The sequence below is a fragment of the Schistocerca americana genome, chromosome 3, assembly GCF_021461395.2.
Source record: "Schistocerca americana isolate TAMUIC-IGC-003095 chromosome 3, iqSchAmer2.1, whole genome shotgun sequence".
Taxonomy (NCBI): Eukaryota; Metazoa; Arthropoda; class Insecta; order Orthoptera; family Acrididae; genus Schistocerca; species Schistocerca americana.
Window position 1 is genome coordinate 150,572,392 of NC_060121.1, and position 23,099 is coordinate 150,595,490.

Below are 23,099 nucleotides of genomic sequence, written 5' to 3' on the forward strand. Positions count from 1 at the left end.
CTTTTGAAAAGCTCACAGCCAAACTCCTTATCAATCCTTTTTCAATAAGAGCTCATGCTCTGTCTTTAATGACCTCATCATGAACAAGGCATCATACCTAATCTTTCTTTTTTCCTTTGCATTTTGCCACAAAATTTATCTACGTGTTGACATTATATTGTGTGAAAAGCTGATTAAGAGCTTTTTTGAGGTAGCTTCTGCATTAATGGTTGCTGTTAAATCTGCTGTGCCTCTCTTGATGCTACCAAACAAGGTGATGCATTGATTAACACACTGGACTCATATTCGGGAGAATGGCAGTTTAAATGCACATCTGGCCATCCAGATTGAGGTTTTCTGTCATTACCCTAAATTCCTACAAGCAAGTTCCAGGATTGTTCCTTCACAAGAGCACATCTGACTTCTTTCTCGATCCTTGAACCAGTCAGAGCTTTTGCTCTGTCTCTAATGACCTTGATGTTGATGGGACATTAGACCCCTTCCTTCCTTTTAGCTTGTTTTGCCTCACATTTAGCTGAAACTAATCATACTCCTTTTGATTCTGCTGATGGGAAATCCCTTGATGTTCAGTATCTTGAGTAGTGGTATGCATGCATAACATTCGTCAAGTATAGTTGCATAAAGATGAAGTAGCCGTAGATAATTATAAGCAGCTGAAAAAAATGGAAAATTAGCATCTGTCTTCAAAATAGACCCCTTTTTTACTAATTATTCAACTACCACCATTTAATCAGATGTTGAGCAAAGTCTTTTGTTACATGAAAACATGGCCTGACATTGATAGCTGTTGTTGACGTGGTACACAGGTGTAGTCTTTAAAAGCTGACGCCCTCTGATGTCATGTTTCTTCACTTCTGCCACCCTGTTCAGATCTTCAGGCAGTGTGTGTGTGTGTGTGTGTGTGTGTGTGTGTGTGTGTGTTAACTTAAATGATGTTCCAAACAAAACAAAACAAAATTAGACACTGATCAAATTAAAAGTTTATCTCAAATTTATAAGTTAGTATGTAAGTAAATTAACTTCAGACAATTAAGCTGAAACAGTCCTCTATGTGTTTATCACCATATTTTGGTAAAAGAGTGAAGAGTGCAGTAAATAGGGGTTATGATTTTGTTGTTATTTTCCAACAGTTGAAGATTTCTGTGGTGTGGAAAGGCCACTTCTTAGTCATCCGAGTGACTGCTCTAAGTATTTACAATGCCAGAGAAATGCTGCTGGTCAGTGGGAGCTACTGGAAAGGGACTGTGGCCCAGGAACATGGTTCCACCCCGTAAACATGGTGTGCGCATGGCCAGCAGACGTAAGCGCTGTCCGACCTGAGTGTTCCCGTGAGTATGGCAGTACAACATTTCAGTTTGTTTTCATGTCTGAAGAAGTGATTTTAATGAAAGTAAATTTTAACTAAAATGTTCCTGCATTTTCTACTAGAAACATTTGTAAATTCCACATGTGTTTCATTTCATACAATATTTTGTTGTTACTGGTAGGAGCTAATGATTTTGATATAAGTTATAAGAACATTCACAGGGTAAAATTTCCAGTCAGCACAACCTGAATTCGGTTTATTTTCAGAATTTCTTTCTTTCATACTTCAGTCTTGGTATTCATAGCTGTAGATTAAATTATTTGAAGATAAACAGCAACAGACATTTTCTTCAACTTTATTTATGGCAAGATTCATTTGAAGCTTTCACCCATCTATATTTGACTTAATACAGTTATGCATTTGTTGCCAGTATGAGTTTCTTGATTTTATTTTGAATACTGCAGCTTTCCAGCAAAATGAGTTACTTTAGTCACTGTCTCAACCAAGCTGCATACTAACAACTACTCTGCAGTCAAAGTGCTCATTAGTTTCATTCTGCCTCCAGTTGCTCCTTCTTCCAGTTTTATACACAGACCATACTTGTCTGTGCACAAAGTAGTATAAGAATTTGTAAATAACAATAACAACACTCAACACTCAATAATTATTCAAATTATCATAAAAATTATAACAATTAAAAAGTCAAGAATGATAAGGTGTTTCCAAAAGCTGCATAGCTGTATGAAGGTATTGTGGTTGCCCTTCCCAGTAAGGTGTTAATATAAAACTGCTTTACATTACAGTCTTTGAAATTGATTCTGAAATTAGTTATGTTATTGAAGTGAATATTGTCAGACTGTAAATTTTATTGAAATATGTGTGTAAATGTAAAACTGAAACTTCATATGATGTTATATTCATTGCTTGACATTGGTATGTGTGTAGATCCATACAGTGTAGATATCATGTGGAATATGTACAACATGATACAGTACGAAGATATTCTCTATTTTCCGCAAATGCTATACAACGAGGAAAGCACATCTGTTCTACATGAAAGCTTGGAAGATCATTTGTTGTGAAGCAAGATCGATTGTCAGTGGGGTTACACAATGTGGTGCATGCTGGGGGAAATGTGGCATGTCTCTTGTTGCACAGCATTAAGATAGTAATCTTACAGGTATGCGGGAGGGCAACAAGTGTGACCATAATGAGATTGTTGTGAGATATTGGTTGGCGGGGGCATTGGGTTGAGGTTGGCTCATGGTAGATAGTCTTCATGTTACTTTGTTGTGCCGGTAGAAGGGTATGGTGTTCTAGGAACGATGTTGGTGAGAAAAACATCGGAAGATAGATGCAATGTGCAGGCTACTATGTTGACGTCATTGAGCAGTTTGTAAGAAGGCATGAAGTGGCGGCTGATGAAACCATTTTCAGTGTCACGTTCAGAATGCTGAACCTCAACAACCAGGAAGTTGTCAATCAGTTTGATACTCAAGTCTTTAGTGTCAGAGGTCTTTAGTGTCGAGCTGTACCTTGAGTTGCCACATTGCGCTCAGTTGTACCATCGTGGTGTTTGGCGGAAGTTGACATGTCATTGGTGGACAGATTGTCCTGGAGTGTCCACACAGATTTCACATGGTTTACATATACTGTGCTGTGTCTTTGGTTCAAGAATATGTTGAATGTATGTGTACCATGTTTTAGAACCTTGGACCTATATAAGGAGGCCACAAGGAAGGCCAAATTGTAACATCATGGAACATGACATAGATGTAGTCTACAGGTGCCTTATGAATGTAAAGTTTAAGAGTGCTGTGAGGTAGTGGAGGCAGTATTTTAAGAAGTGCAATATGTTCTTTTACCCTGGTAACATGGGCAGGGAGTTTGTTGGTTTTTATCTGTGGCACCAGAAGCACAAAGTCAGAAGGAAGGGCAAGTGTTTCACCATACAGGACTTCTGTGTGGGAGGCACAGTGTTCCTTCTTGCAGGCAGTGTGTATGCCTAACAGCACCCATTCTACAGCTTGTGTCTAGTGTATACCATGGCATGTAAGAGCAGCTTTCAATATGTGATGGCATAGTTGTATAAAGTCATTGCTTTATGGATGCAGTGGTAGTTCAATAATAGTGGGTGCCACAGAGGTTACATTGTTCACTGAACAGTGTGGATTCAAGTTGTTGGTCTTGATCAGTGGTTATGGACACTAGGTACATGCATCAGGGTGTTGTTGAAGTCACTAGCTGTTGATTATACTGACATGTCTCATAGAGGTGTGGCATTATGTGGTCAGTGATGGAGATTATGTATTGATAACCTCACCAAATTAAAGTGCATGCATCACTGTCAGAGTGATGGTTGTGTGTGGTGTCTCACTTTGCTCTTCCAGCATGGTATGCATTTGGGTGTCCACTCCTTGCAACCTTTCTTGATGATCAGCCATACAAAATTTTTCAGTCTTTAGATTCGCAGTCATGTCACTGAGAAGGTAAGGAGGTGTTTATACCTCTGTTGTGATTCTGCAAATGCATTGTAATCAATCTGTGCAGAGATGGCATTGACCTGTGAAAGATAATCGATGATGATGTTGCTTCTGCCCTTTAGGTGGCATATGTCAGTTGTGAATTGTGTGACATAATCCAAGTGGTGGAAGTGTCTGGGGCACAAGTCTTTTGATGAGTTACAGATTTGTCTGCTAGTGGCCAGTGATCTATATAGATGACAAGTGGTTTGCCTTCCATGTCTTCCTTGAACTGACAAATTGCCTCATAGACCATGAGGAGTTCAAAGTCATAAGTCAACCATTTGCTTTGGCAAAGAGTCAGTTTTCATGAAAAAATCTGAATGGTTGTTGTAAGCCTACTACTTATTGTTGGAGAACCATGCCAGTCACAAAACTGCTCACATGCTTTGTAACTGTTAACTGTGCATGATGGTGGGCCAGGGTTGTTGCCTGCGTGAGACAGTCTTTGAATTTGGTCCGATTCAGCTTCAGTTTACTGTTAGTGTTTTTTCCTTTTAGGGCTTCTTATATTGGAGCCTGAATGGCGACTTCATGTGGAAGGTGGCACTAGTAGAAATTGATCATCCCCAGAAATCAGTGTAATTCCTAGTAGTCTTGTGGAGGTGGTAATTGGTGGACAAGTTCCATTCATTATCTGTAGGGCAGATGAGTGCAGCATTGGCAACATGACTGAGAAAGATAACCTCAAGTTGCCAAGTTGGCCTTTCTTGTCATTAATAATGATGCCATTTGCAGTAAGTACATTGAAAACTTGTCTTGGCTTGGAATCTCATGTGTTATCCTCCTGAGAAAAAATGTGAAATCTTGTCAAGATAAGCATAGCAGAAGAGAATCTTAAGTAGGACCTGTCCAAAAACTGTTGCCATGTTTGGGCTCCTTTTCTTGAGGCACATGGGATAAAAAGGTACTCAAACAGGCCAAAAGTGATTAACTGTTGCTGTCTTTTAAAAATATTCTGCATTCATCAGTATTTGGTGATAAGCTTGTTTGCAATCCAGGATGCTGAAGACAGAAGCACCCCCAAGGTAGTGAGTAAAGTCCTCTATGTTTGGTATTGCATAGCTGTCAATTATGGAAAGTGCATTAAGAGTTCTGTAGGCGCCACATAAACACAAGGCACCTTCCTTCTTTGTTCTTTGGTGCTAGTTTAATGAGTGCCCCTGCTTTTAAAAGTTCAATTACTGCCACCTTGGCCATGTGATGTTTGTCTAGTGGGAGCCGGTGTGGTCTATGTTGGACTGTGGAGGGGACGAGGGACCAGGTGTGGTGGGGACCTGTGTATCATTCTGTCTGTGATGGTGTGATGGCCCACTGGATGAATAACACTTGTGAAGAGTCCATGGATGGCTGGGAGTGCGGATTAAGAGTGGGAAGCACTTGAGCAAGACTCAAAGTTACTAACGCTGTTGGTATGTGAAAGCTGTGTAGGTGGCCACACTTACTGTTTTAGTCATGTCGAAAATGTATTTCACTTGCATGGGAAGGTTGTCCTTGACTGGATGTCAGTCAGAGGTTTTGTACATGTCGTCATGGCGTGGTGAGCTCTTCATGCATTTTTTGTATTTCCCATCTTATTATTTCATTCTCTTGACAGAGGCATAGAGACTCCAGGTGGGTTCTGAAGCAAAGAAACTGGTTATGTTGAGCTTTTATCAGTGTGTTGATGCAGCCGAGTAGATGATGGTGATGATCATCATCCATCAGGTTGCACTGTTGCTTGTCAGTTGAGAGATGTGTTGTGTTTCTGGGAGCCCATAGCTGATGCCACTGGTGACTGAATGACCACTGTTGTGTTGAATCAGTGTGCCATTGAACATATCCAGTAAGAGCTGGGAATTGTGGAGACAATTTGACACCGATACTGGTTCACCAACATCTGTGATTCAAAAATTCCAAGTTACTGTCATCCGAGTCCCAGGTCTAATGGGTGAGGTTCGGAGCCATAGATGGTGATTGCTGAATTGTTCACTGCTCAGAGCTGTGTGGCTCTTTTCTCTTAGGCTGTGACGGTCGAGATTGGAGGTGCCACAGCCATGTCGGAGCCATAATCAACCAAATAGTATTGCTGTCCATGGTGAATTTGCATGCAGTGGCACTGAACTGTGTATGATACCAGCCGAGGCTTAGGGTGGTGGACTGGGGATCTCAAGTGCCAGTAGTTTCTTTTGTTAACACAGTTGCCTGAGTAGTGGTCAGGTGCGGTCGGGCTGCTTCAGCTGCCACTGAGAGCAGTCTACACTAAGCCTGGTGTTGCTGTCTGTACACAGTGGTATTGTTATCACATAGCTGGTGCTGATTAATGACAAGAATTTTATTTGCTAATTTAATTCTATAGTCTAGTGGCTCCCATGCATTAGTGATCATGGCAGGCTGTATTTGAGATGGCAGATTAGCTATCCACAATGTCCACAGTGTATGGTCGGGCATCAATTGAAAGTCGATTAAGATTGTTAGTTGACACAGTAGTTGTGATGGGGTTCTCTTTGTTAACTGTTCATTGTAAATTACTTGTTGCAACTGTTCTCTTCAGAGTCCTGGTGAGGTGTTGCAAATGTGCTGCGTTAGCTGTAGAACATTTGTTATCTGCCGGTGGTACAAGGATGATGTTACTTATCACATCTGCATGTTCACCCAAGTGGCTGAGAAGAGTGACAAATTCTGTTGCATCACTGGTGACATCATGAGCAGTGAGAACCATACAGGGGGCTGACCAGAATGAAATGGCAGTAGCTTGGGATGAAATCTAAATCAGTTGGAGGTGACCTCTGTAGGTTGTTGTGCCAGTTGCTATGGAAGTACTGGCAATGGTAACATAAGCAAATGTGTCATTTCCATATGTGGTGCAGTTGATAGTGCAGGCAGATTGTGCATCTGCGTGCGGGGCCAGTCAGCACTGGGTTGAAAATTGATTTGCACAGTGTAGAAGAGACATCGCTCACAGCAAGCGATGGTGAGTATGATCAGTCAAGTGGTAATGGTACAGAATGGGCCACTTGCGAAACAGGGGTGGTTGTGAAGTCACACAATATGTTGTTCAGAGGACAAAATTGTTTGGCATTATCGACAGTTGCTGATGCACTTCACTGGCAAGTTTCATTGTCACTTTTATGAATACACTTCTTTGGAGAGTCAGTTGTGGAGCACTGTACATTGCAACACTGCGTGCTTTTTTGTAATTCATGAATTGTGATGCGCGGTGCTTACACAATGGCCACTTTTTTGATGTGTGGTATCCAGTTTGGTTTGTATTTGCTGTAATTCATGGTCATTGCATGTCACCAGTGTAGATCCATATGGTGCAGGTATGGTGCAGAATATGCAAGACACAATACGTTGTGGAAATATTCTTTATTTATCCGAATGGTATACAATTAGGAAAGCGCATATGTTCTACATGAAAGCACAGAACACAGTGTCACGGCACAGTCAAACCAAATATCGTTCGACTGTGACTGGCGGGGTTGGGGGGGGGGGGGGGGGGGGGGGGGATATTAATGTGGCATATCATACATTTAGTGGCAGAAGTTTTGTACTGTTATTATAGTTTCATATTTTAAAAAGAGAATAGGAAAAAATTTCTAGTTAATGGAGTGAATGGTATTAGTAAGTTATGAAATACTGATGGGAAATCTTATTGGATAACTCAGTCTGAGTATTCAGAATGTCACATGTCATTAGAAAATGTGCACTTATGTGAATACATTACTTTTTCTGTTAACAATTTCAGCTTTCAATTTTTGTTGGTCAGATGCATTATTTGTAGATTTTTTGGTATGTCAGTTACAAAGAACATCCATTTGTTTGCATAATTATATACTGAAATTCTTGTATGTTTCACCTGAGTATATCTTCAGACATGAATTGCGGTGGTGCTTGTATGTCTGAGGTTGCTGATGTTTTGGATGCTTTGAATTACTGTATCCTTTATTTTATTATTTGTCTAAAAACTGATTTTAATATCTAAGAATGCACAGTTTCATGACAATATGTACCGGAAAAATTCTCTCGAGCTTCCAGCTTTGTCAAGTGGCTGAGAATTCTCAAGCTTTCAGCTGAGTACTCCACTGAGCCACTGATGAGTGGTGTCTGCATTTTTGTCACAGATACCATGCTTACATAGCAGCATATCTGATTTTAATATGTTACTCACAAAAGGTCTGTATGAAAATTTTCTGAATTGAGTACCGGTACACCATATTTTTCTGCTAGGTGTGATGTGATATTACAATTAAAAACATTTAACATGAAAGTGAGGGGGGGGAGGGGGGAACCAAAATATTTTTTCATGTTAAAAGGGTTTTGTGCTAAATAATTCATGCAGAAAAAACTGTTTTCGGTCTCATCAAATTTTATCACAGTACAGTAATTTGATTTCTTGGTGAAATTTACTCTTTTGGTAAACTTTTCATAGTCAAATTTGCATTCAGTACTATTTATTTCTAATGACCAGTTTCAACAATTAAGATTATAATCAAAAAAGTTTTGTATGTCCTGTTCCATCAGAAGATAACAGTTTTACTTTTGAAACATGTCATCAGCAATACATAGTATTAAATGCAATCTTGGCTGTTAAAAATATCTTCTGAGCAAATACACAGTGCTTCTTACAATCTCTAATTACCATTTTAGATTCGCACTGTACGGTATACAGTACATGTAACTCTTAATTCAAGTTGACAGTCCAGTCAGCTAACATAGTGACCTCCATCAACAATAATTTGTTCACTGTACATTCAGCTGATAATGTTCTTACATTTTGAAAACTCTGCCCAATGATAAATAATGGTAGTTTTTCAGAACCATCAGAATTGCATCCTTCAGTACCACAGATCTTTCTTAGAGATTTTCCCCTTGAAGTCATTCGTTCTTTAAACTGTAAAATTTTGTTGGGGAAGCAGTGGTAAACTAATAAATAGCTGTCAAAGACTGCTTTGAATACCACAAATTATAATCTAGTTGTGTTGACTGTAGTTTTTATACTAACTCATTACCTATGGTTGTTTGGAAACAACTGACTCTGTGCACTAGATAATCCTCAATAGCCATAGTTTTCCGCCATGTCCAGGAATTTTTCTGTTGCCTGCTTTTTACAATCCAAGAGTTTTAGAATACTGTATGTTCAGTCACACCCAGCAGTCTTTGTTATAATGCATAGACTGACTTGACGAAATGTAATGAAACATCTTCAGTTTAACCTTCTTTTTTCCATCATGTTCCCAAAAATTATTTGGTTACTTTTACACACTTGAACTGATATGAGTAACCTCCTATCATAAAAAATATTTACACCAAAGAATATATACAGCATAAAATGTCCATATTCAGCAAAATAATACTGAACTTTCTCCAACAGTCACGTATCCTCATTTAATGTTATTATTTAAAAATTTACTATGAAAAATATTCAAGTTTGTCTTTGCAGTATCGTGCAATTGTCACACTTTTTGACATTCGCTTAGGAAGGCAACTACATCAAACTTGCACTGTCCATGCTGGTTTATCTAAACTGCTTTAAATTATTGATAGGATGTTTCTTTGAGTATGACTTTACCAGTTCCTTACTTACCTCCTGTACTAGTGCTCCATGTGATAACTGCATTTTCTGTCACGTTTATCACACAGTTTTGAATTACGGATATTCAAGACATAATGACTAATCTGCATGTAAAGAATGTGAGACCTTGCTTAATTGTTTTCTTTTTTACGTACTTCGTTTTGCAGTTCCAACAATGCCAACAATGGTGACTACAACGGTTGCTGTGCACCAGACTACAGAGGCAACCACAGTACGAATAGTGTGTGACCAAGGATGGACACAGTGGTACAATAAGACACACACTGAGGATGGAGACTTTGAACTGGTCTCAGATCTTCAGACCTCTGGTTCACTTATGTGTGATATCCGCCATCTGACAGACATACAGTGCAAATATCGCAGGTATTTGAAATTAATAGATTATCTTGTAATGTATTAATATATGCAAGATTTACTAGTATATCTAGTGTATTGTTATGGAAGTTTATTAAAATTACTGAACTTAAAACATATGAACTTATAATCAGTCTGAAGATTGATTTGTTGCAACCCTCCAGCTTGCATCAATCTGAATCTGATTGTTATAGTCAAGCCTTGTTCTCCCTCTTCAATTTTTACCCCTACTGTTCCCTCCACGCCAAATTTACCATTCTTTGAATTCTCTGGATATGTTCTCTCAATCAATCTTTTAGTCATGCTGTGCAATAAATTTCTTTTTTTCACAATTCTGTTGAATGCCTCCTCATAAGTTACTGAAACTACCCATTTAATCTTCAGTATTCTCTTCTGGCACAACTTTTCAAAAGCTTCTTTTCTCTTCTCATCTGAACAGTTTATCATACATGTTTCACTTCTGTAGAAGGCTATGCTCCAGACAAATACTCCCACTGAAGAGTTCCTAAAATTTAAATTTACATTTAATTTAAAGATTTATCTGTTTCGGAAATACTTTGATTGTTATTGCCAGTCTACTTTACGTCCTCCCTACTTCTGTCATTGTCACTTGTTTTGCTGTTCAGCTAACAAAGGTCATCTACTACTTTTAGAATCTCATTTCCTAATCTAATTCCCCAGCTTGATTTAATTCAAATATGTTCTATTACCCCAGTTTTGCTGTTGTTGATGTACATCTTATAAGTTGTTTTCACAACTCTGCAATGACAACAAATCATCCTGGAACACAGTACAGAGCTGCATCACATCCATACTACAACAGATGTTCAAAGTGGCCTCTGTGGAATGAAATGCATGTGTTGTCATGCAATATACACATAATAAAATATCCCGGTCCTCCAAATCTGGTGTATGTGCAGTCTGCTGCCTTTCTTCAATTCAGAGCCATGATCACTCAAATGCCCAAAAATGGCTTCAAATGTTGTGTGATTTGGTTGACATCTGTGAGGGTACTTGTTTTGGTATGGCCATGCTGCCTCTTGACCATTTCCATCTCCTTGGCTGTACTCAAACATCATCTTGACTTGTTCCCAACGTGGATACCTGACCATTTTGCTGCTTACAGTGTGCTACTTCAATCACATGGCCTGTAATACACAAGGAATACATGGAATCTGGTTGGAGGGACCTTTATTAATCAACAACACATACCAAGGAAATAGTGCATATCTGGATACATGTTCATAGGACCTTTTATCTTCTGTTTCATGTCAGGAATCTGTTCCTGCAGTTTGTCAGTTCTATTAATGTTCACCTTGTAAACACACACACACACACACACACATTCCAAAAATTAACAATGTCTTGATCAGAATGCCATAGTATTTTGTGCCATACTTTCATGCTTCATTTATTTATATCCCGTAATTTTTTTTTAAAATACAAAACACATTGGAGAAACGTGAAATGAAAATAGTTACTGTCAATATGTTGACATATAAAACATAACAGAATAAGAAATCGTAAGTTTGACCAAGTATCTAATGGAATTATTTACTAAAAGAACTGTTATGTGATATCAACCTATCATTTAATAGTCTTAAACTTAACTTATCCATTTTACTGTTTGCTGAGCTCTGTGACTGTGGATAATACTATTTTAAGAAATATGACAATTGCCCAGTTTTTTATATATTTTTATTTATATCAATATGTGTTTTGGGCGTAATACATATCTACATCTTCAATTAGCCTTCCTGAGAAACATTGACTGCACTGTGGAAGTTGCAGCTGCACTGTACAAAATAACAATTTTGTTTATCTACTGCACTTTGCAAGTTGTATATTATAATATATTACTCATTTAAACGCACTTACTTTCTATTCTGCTTTCATTGCTCTCATTTTCTGAATTTGTAAGTGAAGTATATACACCTTTTCTTTATGTCAAAAACAGCACAGTGGTCACAGAGTTACCAGCTGATACGCTTCTTTACCTTAATGCATAAAGAAGGGATGAATTCATATTATTAACTATAAATACCACAAAGAAGTATGTATATAAGTGTGCAAATTTTTCACCACTAAGTTTATCCTCTGGACAAAAGATCATTTTTTGTTAATGTGTAGAGTTGCAGCAAAATGTGAGGCCATGGGATATAATAAGATTGAAAATAGACAAAGTAAACAAGTTTTCTCATTTCATAGTCAATGAAGGTGGTGATTATTCTTATAATGAAGATAACAGCCCTTGGTTTCTGCACAAGATGTTGATGGTGGTACTTCCAATAAAGATTTTTCCAGTAATAACAAGAATTCACTTTGTGAGATTTGTATGTCAGTAAATGTGTATGCTTTTTTACATTCCAGTTACTGAACAATATGTGTTCTATCCCTGCCCCCTTCCTTCACTCCCCCCCAGTCCCCCACTTCCTTTACCTACTTGCTAGAGTACACCAGTCAGATTCAAACTGGCATCCCGTTTGTTCCCACTGAAGATCATCATTCTGGTTCTTATTTGCTATGTGTGAAAAGGTTGCTTTGGAGAGCATTTCCGTTAATTAGTAATTCTCCAAATTAAGCAAAAATATAGCAAACTTTGGGCAATCGAATGCTTTTATTGTACTGAAGAAGATACGTGCTGCCATCAAACATGCCATACACACAAAGGAATAATTTGCATTTTCTGTTAATACTCCTTTCAAAGGTAAATTGCAAGCCTGATACATTTGTATAATTTAAAATGTTGCTTCTTGTTCTATACAACATTCTCAGAATTGAGATTGGTGTATAGTTATTTGCATTGTTTTTTCCTCCCTTTTTATAAAATGGTTTGACTAAAGAGTACTTAAATCTTTCTGGAAACTGATCACACTTGAAAGACCCCATAAACCTCTTACAGAACTGCAGGATGCCCATACTATTTTAAACCTTTTGACTTTGTCTTCTCTTCAGTAACAATGACAAACTGGAAGCACATAACCACAAGATTTTATGTAAACACAACAGTTTGTGTTTTCAGTGTTGAAAGAATCTTCTGTAAGACTCCTAGTTCTTTCATTGACTAATCAATGCCTGTTTTCTCTATTTAATTTAATTTGTGTTATTTTATTCTGCACATGACATTAGATATTTTCTATAATTTGTTTATGTTATTTATATTGGTAGTACTGTGCTAAACAGTTACGTACTAACCAAGTGGTAACAAATGAAATGATGATTTCAGACTAATGAAAACTACAGCAAACCGTTCTGTGTTTTTCTGATAAGTATGCTATTTTAAATGTGCTACATCTTTTAAAAACTTTTTTGTGTTTCTAACTCATTGTGATCGTTGTATCTGTAGTGGGGACAGATTGGTCGATGTATCTGAGTCATCTACAACAGCAACATGTGAACCAAAGATTGGACTCCAGTGTGACAACCGTCTACAAGCTGATGGGAGGCTCTGTGAAGACTATGCTGTGCGTTTCTTTTGTGACTGTGGTAAGTAGTTCTTTCGTGAGAGTGTCTTGTTAAGTGCATATTTATTTATCAAATATCTATTCCATACTGTGATGCATGTGTTATGTGGGGGGGGGGGGGCATAGAATAGGACCCTATGCTCTCCCCCCCCCCCCCCCCCCCCCCCCACTTCCTCTGATTACTGAGGCAATACAAAAGCTTATCTCCAAATTTTTGAGACGTTCTACCCATAATTAAAGGATTACACAGAGCAGTATTGTTTTTACCAGCAAGTTGGAGCTAAGTGCCACAAATCTCATATTCATGAAGCCACAACAGAAGGACATAAGAAAGTACAAAAATCAAATGCATGTGCCTGCCTCATTTGCCAGACTTGTCTGCTTCTGATCTGTTTGTTACCGGGATATGAGCCATCCCTATTCCACTCCTGCTTCCAACCACTTGCCTCATGGCTCATGTCCCTGCAGTAGACTTAGATGCAAGCTCTGTCCCACACATTCCCCCACCACTACATACTTCATTCCAGTCACAAGCATCAGCTATCTCATCAGATGCAGGGCTACTTGTGAAAGTAGTCATACGGTCTACAAACAAAGCTGCAACTTCTGTACTGCTTTGTTTCTGGGCATGTCTGTCCACATTAACAGCCACTGACAAACTGTGGTCAAGAGACAGCTGGGCCACCCAGTTGCTGCACGTACTTCCCAACGCAACATGCTTCACTTCAGTGACTACTTCACAGCCTGCACTGTATGGATTCTTCTATCAACACAGGTGGGAACCGTCCAAGCAATATATCCTATGTTCCCATAACCCTCCGGCCTCAGCCTTCATGGACTCACCAGCCTTTTTTCCCCTTCATCTGGTTCTCTCCTTTTCCACCTCCCCCCCCCCCCCCCCCCCAAAACCTCCTGACTGCACCTAGCTGCCCTCCCTGTCTCCTCAATGTCCCTGCAAGCTTCCAAAAGCAGCACTTTACCCTCCCCTACCCCTGCCCAACTGTCCCTCCCTCTCCCTTCTCCAGCCTCCTCCTTACCCCAAACACCCATGGATTGCTTCTCCCATCAGGCGCTGTTGCTCGCAATCAGGCCTCAGTGGTCAGAGATGGTGGTCATGTGTGTCAGAACTGTGCTTGCATGTGTGTGTGTGTGTGTGTGTGTGTGTGTGTGTGTGTGTGTGTGTGTGTGTGTGTGTGTGTGTGTGTGTGCATTTTACCTAGAAGAAGGCCTTCTATCTGAAAATTCAGATGTGTAGCAATCTTTTTATTGTGCATGCCTGTTATTCAACATCTATGTATGTTGAGTAGCAATCTTATCTTTTTCATAATATTGTTGTCATCTGTATTATTTGAACTATAAACATCAGTCCAGTTTGCTCTTCTCTAAAGAGAGAGCAATAGTGATCTACATCTTCATCACTGAACTTCCTGACACGAACTCTAGTTTTTTGTCATTTTGTGTCTTCCAGAATAGCTGTTTAGGTTGTAACAATATAAGGAAAAGGAGATTGCTATTCATCATAAAGATGATATGTTGAGTTGGAGAGAGGCATAAGCAAAAGACTATTACACTTTCAGGCAAAAACTACTTCAGAAAAGGAAATACAAGTATTCCAGTCTGAGCTGCTAGAGATGGCAGTCATGTTTGCATGAGATGCACTTGCTTGTGTAAATGAATCTCTGTGTGTTTCCTTTTGTGAAGAAGGCTTTGGCCAAAAGCTAAATGTGTAACAGTGTTTCTATCGTGCCTGTTTTTCTTTATATTGTCGATATTCCAACCTGGGGTTTCCATTATATAGGGCTTAAGATATGTTATAGCATCCTACAACAGGTGAACATTGCTAATATTGCTCTGAATTTTATGCATACATTCTTTTATTCTTTTTGTGCATCAGAGTGATGTGCATTCTTATTCTGTTCACATGGAAAGATTAATTATTGATCAAAATGAATAAGGAAAGAAACTAATTCAACTCACAACATATTCAATATAAAATGTAACAGGAATCTGTTTTTTTTCTTAATTAGTATTAGTAGTTTGAATCATTTTTCAGTATCATGTGTACTTATTTCGATAACTCTTATTAATCTATGTCATGGTTAAACATAGTTGTAAATTCAAATGTAGTAACTTCAAATGTGAGTCCATTTTCAAAAACAGTAGTCTGCCTTACTGTCTGCTGTCTTAATTTTCAACATAAAGCTGGTCCTTCAAAGATTGAATGAAAGTTTTAGTTAGATCCATTCACTGACTTTACTTGGGCTGTGAATTTTTTTTAGGATTTTCTGATAGAATTTTCTCAAGGATCTGTCAGTGGTAACTATTGTTGCATTCACACATAGCCTTTCTTATAAATTCATAAGTTACCATTATGTTTCTTCTCTGTTTTCCTACATCATCTTTTGTAATGTAAGTGTAGTAGCCTCTATTTCGCAACATTTTCCAAATGGTACTACATATTAAGTCAAGGTGAATCTCTGCTGTCTTTTAATATTTTACCCAGGACATATTTATCTATACTATGGTTTATGATGCCTTTGAGCACTAACCACAGCTGTTTTGTGTATTGTCAGATTCAAACTAATTATTATCAATTTGTCTATTGAATAGGTTGTTAGTGATTGTCTGTCAGCTTAACCAAAACTCCTGATAGCTTTCTTGATGACTTTTATGCCTTTGGTGTCCACCATCCCTGTAACAGATGTTATGCATCCAAGATCTTGGGGGAAAAAAGCATAAGAATATGTGTTGCTTCTGTAACTCATTCCTTAGCTAAACATTGGAGCTAGATTTCTATATACGCTTCCAAATTTTCTAAACTTTGTATCTCATTCTCTAAAATTGCAGTAGTGTTTCCAGTAGTTGCATAAAGGAACAGATGGAAAAGATTCCTGCAGGTGACGCATAGTGAGTTATCATATGATAGTGACATGTAAACTCATGACAATTCAACAAATTGTGTTCCACTTTTGGCCTTTGAAGGAAATTTAATTATGGTTAGAATATGGTTTGCATAAGGGTTATATTATTTCTTGTCCTTTGCCACACCACTACTGCCTTAAACAAAGTTTGTACACTTCTCTCAGCCTGAGCCATCTCTCATAAAATCTTGAATGTTGAATGAATCTTTCACACTGCAGCATAGTGTGTGCTGTTTCGAAATTTACTGGCAAGTTAAAAATGTTTGATGGACCAGGGCTTGGACCCAGTACTTCGCCCTTCATAGGCAATGTTCAAACAAAAGTGGGAGAGAGTTATTGACAAAAGTAGAGCTGTGAGGGCAGGTCATGATGATTTGTACCTGGATAGCTAAGGAAGTTCTGACACATCTCATTAAATGTCTACATTACCACAACTGTTGTGGCTGTGTTTTGGTTGTTGTGTGGTTATTTGTGTCTGAGAGAGTGTATAGTTATAAAAATAAGAATACTAACTCAGGAAACTAAGTCCATCTGTGTACATATCATTATCAGTTAGCTACAGATGCAGTGATGTGTTTCCTGATTTTGCTTTAAACAAATGTAGTGTGTCCCATCAAGGAACTTGAGGAGTGCTCTCAGAGCAGGTAATTATTGAAATAAATGTACTACCACTCTTTTTATAAATAAATATGCTGCTATATTAAACTGAAAAATCTGATATAGTTATTGAATTGATTGACTGTTCCATTGGTTCTTGGTATACAATTTTATACATTATGAATGAAACACACACAAATACTGGGATCTTATATCACATCCATAAAGGAAACAAGATGAACTACTTTGAAATAATGGAAATTAATAAACACATGTCCATCAACCTAAGCTTGGTTGTGGATGACCAGACACAGTTCCCTTACTTGCCACTTTTAGCTATGGATACTACTCATAATCACATCCGGATCATGTTGTGTTTAAAAAATTACTTTGTATAATCACAGTTGCTTCACTCACCTGCTTAATATCACTATTATATCTTATCAGGTTATTAATTTAAAAACTATTACTGAGAAGATTATTTTGTTCAGCCACACCCTTGGAATATGTCATCAAAGTATATTCAGTTATTTTCTTCTGTGTACAACTGTTGTAATTTGTCTATGGTTCATTGGTTAATGTGTCACTTATTTTATATTAGGTAAATAATCATACATCAAATTTGCACTGGAATAATCCCTCTTGTTTTATACCTAATTCCAACATTAACATTTTTGTCTCTGGAATTTGACATACTCTGTACTTGCACTTGTTTAAAATCTTTAGTTCAACAAAGTTTCACTGCATCACATACTTATTCCTGCACCTGATGATGATGTAACAGCTGAAAACCAGTTTGTCTAACAAATAATAAATGTTGTAGAATATTGCACCAGTGTTGTGTGGGTTTCATTCGTAATGATAGAGTTATCTTTACTGTTGAAAGAAGTTTTATAATCAAATGCAGTGGATACACATCAGCACTAAAAAATTCAAATACAATATTATTGAAAACTGGTTCTAAGCTGTCATCTTCCCTCCTTTCCCTAAAAAGTAACGCAAGAGGGAAAAAAATGAAACTGATTTTTCTGAATTGGTATGTATGTATATTAATAACAGCCTGGCTGTAATTCAAATTCTTTTAAAGTTATGAGAAAAGTGAGTGCACCAACTGGAAGAGGAGACAATTTCCCATAAGAAGGTTATTCTAACGATTTGGATGATAAGAAGCGGTGTGAAGTTGGATTGCAAAATTCACACAACTCTCCCATAAGTTGACTTACTTGGTATGTGCAGCCGATCTTCTTCTCTTGATTTCCGGCTACGTCAATCTCCAAAAACTTCTTCTCCGAAGAATACTGCTGGTTAACAGGAATTTATAAGACTCTCTCTCCTTCAACTTCCACAAATAACATATTTACCATTTCTCACATCAATATTCGAAAGTATGCAAGACAACTGATTCGTCTTGTGTTAGACTCGATAAAATACATCTGCAGTAAAGTTGGTTTAACAACCACATAATTTATGAACCCGTCTTGCCTCTAGCCAGTACAATATGTGAAGTACTTAAAAGTCTATAACCAATTGTTCATTTTTCTTTAAAAATCATCAGAGTCCCTAAAACAGCAAAGAATACTACATAATTACTTCTTGTTCTTCCAATACGGCTTCCGTGGCGTGAGTGGCAAACACTTGTCAATGCTGTTCGACCATTGTGTCTAAATTGTGCTTGTTGTGACACACACAAACGTGTTGTGCAGCATGTACGTTCTCTCACACTTATTTTTAAAATATCGTGTGTTCGAGATGGTAGAAAGGTGAGTGGTTCTAGAATTTATGTGGAAATTCTTGATCACTACAATATACCACTGCTAATAATAAATTCCCCCCCATGAACCATGGACCTTGCCGTTGGTGGGGAGGCTTGCGTGCCTCAGCGATACAGATAGCCGTACCGTAGGTGCAACCACAACAGAGGGGTATCTGTTGCGAGGCCAGACAAACGTGTGGTTCCTGAAGAGGGGCAGCAGCCTTTTCAGTAGTTGCAAGGGCAACAGTCTGGATGATTGACTGATGTGGCCTTGTAACAATAACCAAAATGGCCTTGCTGTGCTGGTACTGCGAACGGCTGAAAGCAAGGGGAAACTACAGCCGTAATTTTTCCCGAGGGCATGCAGCTTTACTGTATGATTAAATGATGATGGCGTCCTCTTGGGTAAAATATTCCGGAGGTAAAATAGTCTCCCATTCGGATCTCCGGGCGGGGAATACTCAGGAGGATGTCGTTATCAGGAGAAAGAAAACTGGCGTTCTACGGTTCGGAGCGTGGAATGTCAGATCCCTTAATCGGGTAGGTAGGTTAGAAAATTTAAAAAGGGAAAAGGATAGGTTGAAGTTAGATATAGTGGGAATTAGTGAAGTTCGGTGGCAGGAGGAACAAGACTTCTGGTCAGGTGACTACAGGGTTATAAACACAAAATCAAATGGGGTAATGCAGGAGTAGGTTTAATAATGAATAGGAAAATAGGAATGCAGGTAAGCTACTACAAACAGCATAGTGAACACATTATTGTGTCCAAGATAGATACGAAGCCCACACCTACTACAGTAGTACAAGTTTATATGCCAACTAGCTCTGCAGATGACGAAGAAATTGAAGAAATGTATGATGAAATAAAAGAAATTATTCAGATAGTGAAGGGAGACGAAAATTTAATAGTCATGGGTGACTGGGATTCGAGTGTAGGAAAAGGGAGAGAAGGAAACATAGTCGGTGGATATGGATTGGGGCTAAGAAATGAAAGAGGAAGCCGCCTGGTAGAATTTTGCACAGAGCACAAAATAATCATAGCTAACACTTGGTTTAAGAATCATGAAAGAAGGTTGTATACATGGAAGAACCCTGGAGATACTAAAAGGTATCAGATAGACTATATAATGGTAAGACAGAGATTTAGGAACCAGGTTTTAAATTGTAAGACATTTCCAGGGGCAGATGTGGACTCTGACCACAATCTATTGGTTATGACCTGTAGATTAAAACTGAAGAAACTGCAAAAAGGTGGGAATTTAAGGAGATGGGACCTGGATAAACTGAAAGAACCAGAGGTTGTACAGAGTTTCAGGAAGAGCATAAGGGAGCAATTGACAGGAATGGGGGAAAGAAATACGGTAGAAGAAGAATGGGTAGCTTTGAGGGATGAAGTAGTGAAGGCAGCAGAGGATCAAGTCGGTAAAAAGACGAGGGCTGGTAGAAATCCTTGGGTAACAGAAGAAGTATTGAATTTAATTGATGAAAGGAGAAAATATAAAAATGCAGTAAATGAAGCAGGCAAAAAGGAATACAAACGTCTCAAAAATGAGATCGACAGGAAGTGCAAAATGGCTAAGCAGGGATGGCTAGAGGACAAATGTAAGGATGTAGAGGCTTATCTCACTAGGGGTAAGATAGATACTGCCTACAGGAAAATTAAAGAGACCTTTGGAGATAAGAGAACGACTTGTATGAATATCAAGAGCTCAGATGGAAACCCTGTTCTAAGCAAAGAAGGGAAAGCAGAAAGGTGGAAGGAGTATATAGAGGGTCTATAGAAGGGCGATGTGCTTGAGGACAATATTATGGAAATGGAAGAGGATGTAGATGAAGATGAAATTGGAGATACAATACTGCATGAAGAGTTTGACAGAGCACTGAATGACCTAAGTCAAAAGAAGGCCCCCGGAGTAGACAACATTCCATTGGAACTACTGACGGCCTTGGGAGAGCCAGTCCTGACAAAACTCTACCATCTGGTCAGCAAGATGTATGAAACAGGCGAAATACCCTCAGACTTCAAGAAGAATATAATAATTCCAATCCCAAAGAAAGCAGGTGTTGACAGATGTGAAAATTACCGAACTATCAGTTTAATAAGTCACAGCTGCAAAATACTAACACGAATTCTTTACAGACGAATGGAAAAACTAGTAGCAGCCAACCTCGGGGAAGATCAGTTTGGATTCCATAGAAACACTGGAACACGTGAGGCAATACTGACCTTACAACTTATCTTAGAAGAAAGATTAAGGAAAGGCAAACCTACATTTCTAGCATTTGTAGACTTAGAGAAAGCTTTTGACAATGTTGACTGGAATACTCTCTTTCAAATTCTGAAGGTGGCAGGGGTAAAATACAGGGAGCGAAAGGCTATTTACAATTTGTACAGAAACCAGATGGCAGTTATAAGAGTTGAGGGATATGAAAGGGAAGCAGTGGTTGGGAAGGGAGTGAGACAGGGTTGTAGCCTCTCCCCAATGTTGTTCAATCTGTATATTGAGCAAGCAGTAAAGGAAACAAAAGAAAAATTCGGAGTGGGTATTAAAATCCATGGAGAAGAAATAAAAACTTTGAGGTTCGCCGATGACATTGTAATTCTGTCAGAGACAGCAAAGGACTTGGAAGAGCAGTTGAATGGAATGGACACTGTCTTGAAAGGAGGATATAAGATGAACATCAACAAAAGCAAAACAAGGATAATGGAATGTAGTCTAATTAAGTCGGGTGATGCTGAGGGAATTAGATTAGGAAATGAGACACTTAAAGTAGTAAAGGAGTTTTGCTATTTGGGGAGCAAAATAACTGATGATGGTCGAAGTAGAGACGATATACAATGTAGACTGGCAATGGAAAGGAAAGCTTTTCTGAAGAAGAGAAATTTGTTAACATCGAGTATAGATTTAAGTGTCAGGAAATCATTTCTGAAAGCATTTGTATGGAGTGTAGCCATGTATGGAAGTGAAACATGGACGATAAATAGTTTGGACAAGAAGAGAATAGAAGCATTCGAAATGTGGTGCTACAGAAGAATGCTGAAGATTAGATGGGTAGATCACATAACTAATGAGGAAGTATTGAACAGGATTGTGGAGAAGAGAAGTTTGTGGCACAACTTGACCAGAAGACGGGATCGGTTGGTAGGACATGTTCTGAGGCATCAAGGGATCACCAATTTAGTATTGGAGGGCAGCGTGGAGGGTAAAAATCGTAGAGGGAGACCAAGAGATGAATACACTAAGCAGATTCAGAAGGATGTAGATTGCAGTAGGTACTGGGAGATGAAGAAGCTTGCACAGGATAGAGTAGCATGGAGAGCTGCATCAAACCAGTCTCAGGACTGAAGACCACAACAACAACAATAATAAATTATAGACAATATTAATAGTGCAGTAAAATTGTGCAGTTTGTGTTTTTATTAACTGTGGGTGAGCTATCCGCACACAACTTACTACGACATGTCAAATTCACCACTGTGAAAGTATGCCTCTTCCTATGTCATTAAAGTTCAGCTACTGTGAAGGATACTGAAATTGAAATTTTGTACTTGTGCAAATTCCAAGCCTAGTGACAGATGTTATGGAAAGTCCAGCAGGAGAGTATATGAGAGCCAGCATGAGGCTGGCGTGAGGGCAAAGTGGATGCCAGACTGGTGCAGTGTATTGGGTACCCATTTCTGTTTGATCTTAAACTCATTTGCTTATGTGCCCGAAACACAGTTTGCACTCTGATTTTATTCAGTTAGATCTCAGCATTTGTCAATTTTTTAGTGCAGTTCCAAGAAAATTTCCATTTGTGGATATGGTCAAGTGTTTGCATTATTCGCTTGTTGATAAGTTGGCCACAGTCAAGACTTGTATTTAGTTGTGGCTTGACAAACAGTTGGGTCTTGTATTTGTATGTGGCTTATGGATCAGTTATGACAAGTAATTATGTGTGTTAGCCACAGTTGTAACTTAAATTTCTTTTGTGGTGCAACAAACAGTAGGGACTTGTATTTATTCTGCAATTACAGACCTGTAAACTGATTTTAACTGTTTTTGTTTTTTTGTTATAAGCACACATGATGCAGAACTTCATTGATAATGCCAAGTTAGTAGCCAGTTCAGGCTCACAGTATGGACAGTGAACACTGTTTACAAAACTTGTTTGAATAAACTGTTCTTTTGTTATGAATAGTTTGTCTTGGCTACAGTGATTTGTAGTAGCTTATCCCATCACCATCATAGCACATATTTATTTCAGGAAATTAGGTACAGTTGTTTATTTATTGAACTGCAAGCAGCAGATGCAGCCAAACTTCACTGACAATGAAGAGATAATAAATAGTTAGTGTGGTTGCAGTTTAGTGCCCTGTCAATATCAGAGCCATACTGCAGGGGATACTTTAATACTCAAGACAGAGATGCTATTGCATTTCTGAAGCCTTGAGTTTGTAGATGGGTATGTGGATGTATAGGAACTGCAGCATTCTTTACAAACAGTCTATGCATTGTTTCAGTAACTACAAAGCACATTCATGTGGCTCAGTGCTTTCCAGGTCCATGATTCAAAAGACAGAGTTGTTGCTATTATTGATCTAATTTATGGTGGTAGAAATT

At 38.4% G+C, this 23,099-nt stretch overlaps 1 protein-coding gene across 1 annotated transcript in view; it reads left to right on the forward strand.

The window, feature by feature from the left end:
- Positions 1-23,099, forward strand: part of LOC124605103 (hemocytin) — a 569,639-nt gene that overhangs the window by 274,927 nt on the left and 271,613 nt on the right. The window contains exons 35-37 of the mRNA XM_047136554.1: positions 1,131-1,328; positions 9,553-9,769; positions 13,107-13,246. Of these exons, the coding sequence (XP_046992510.1) occupies positions 1,131-1,328; positions 9,553-9,769; positions 13,107-13,246 (555 nt within the window). The remainder of the gene's footprint in view (positions 1-1,130; positions 1,329-9,552; positions 9,770-13,106; positions 13,247-23,099) is intronic.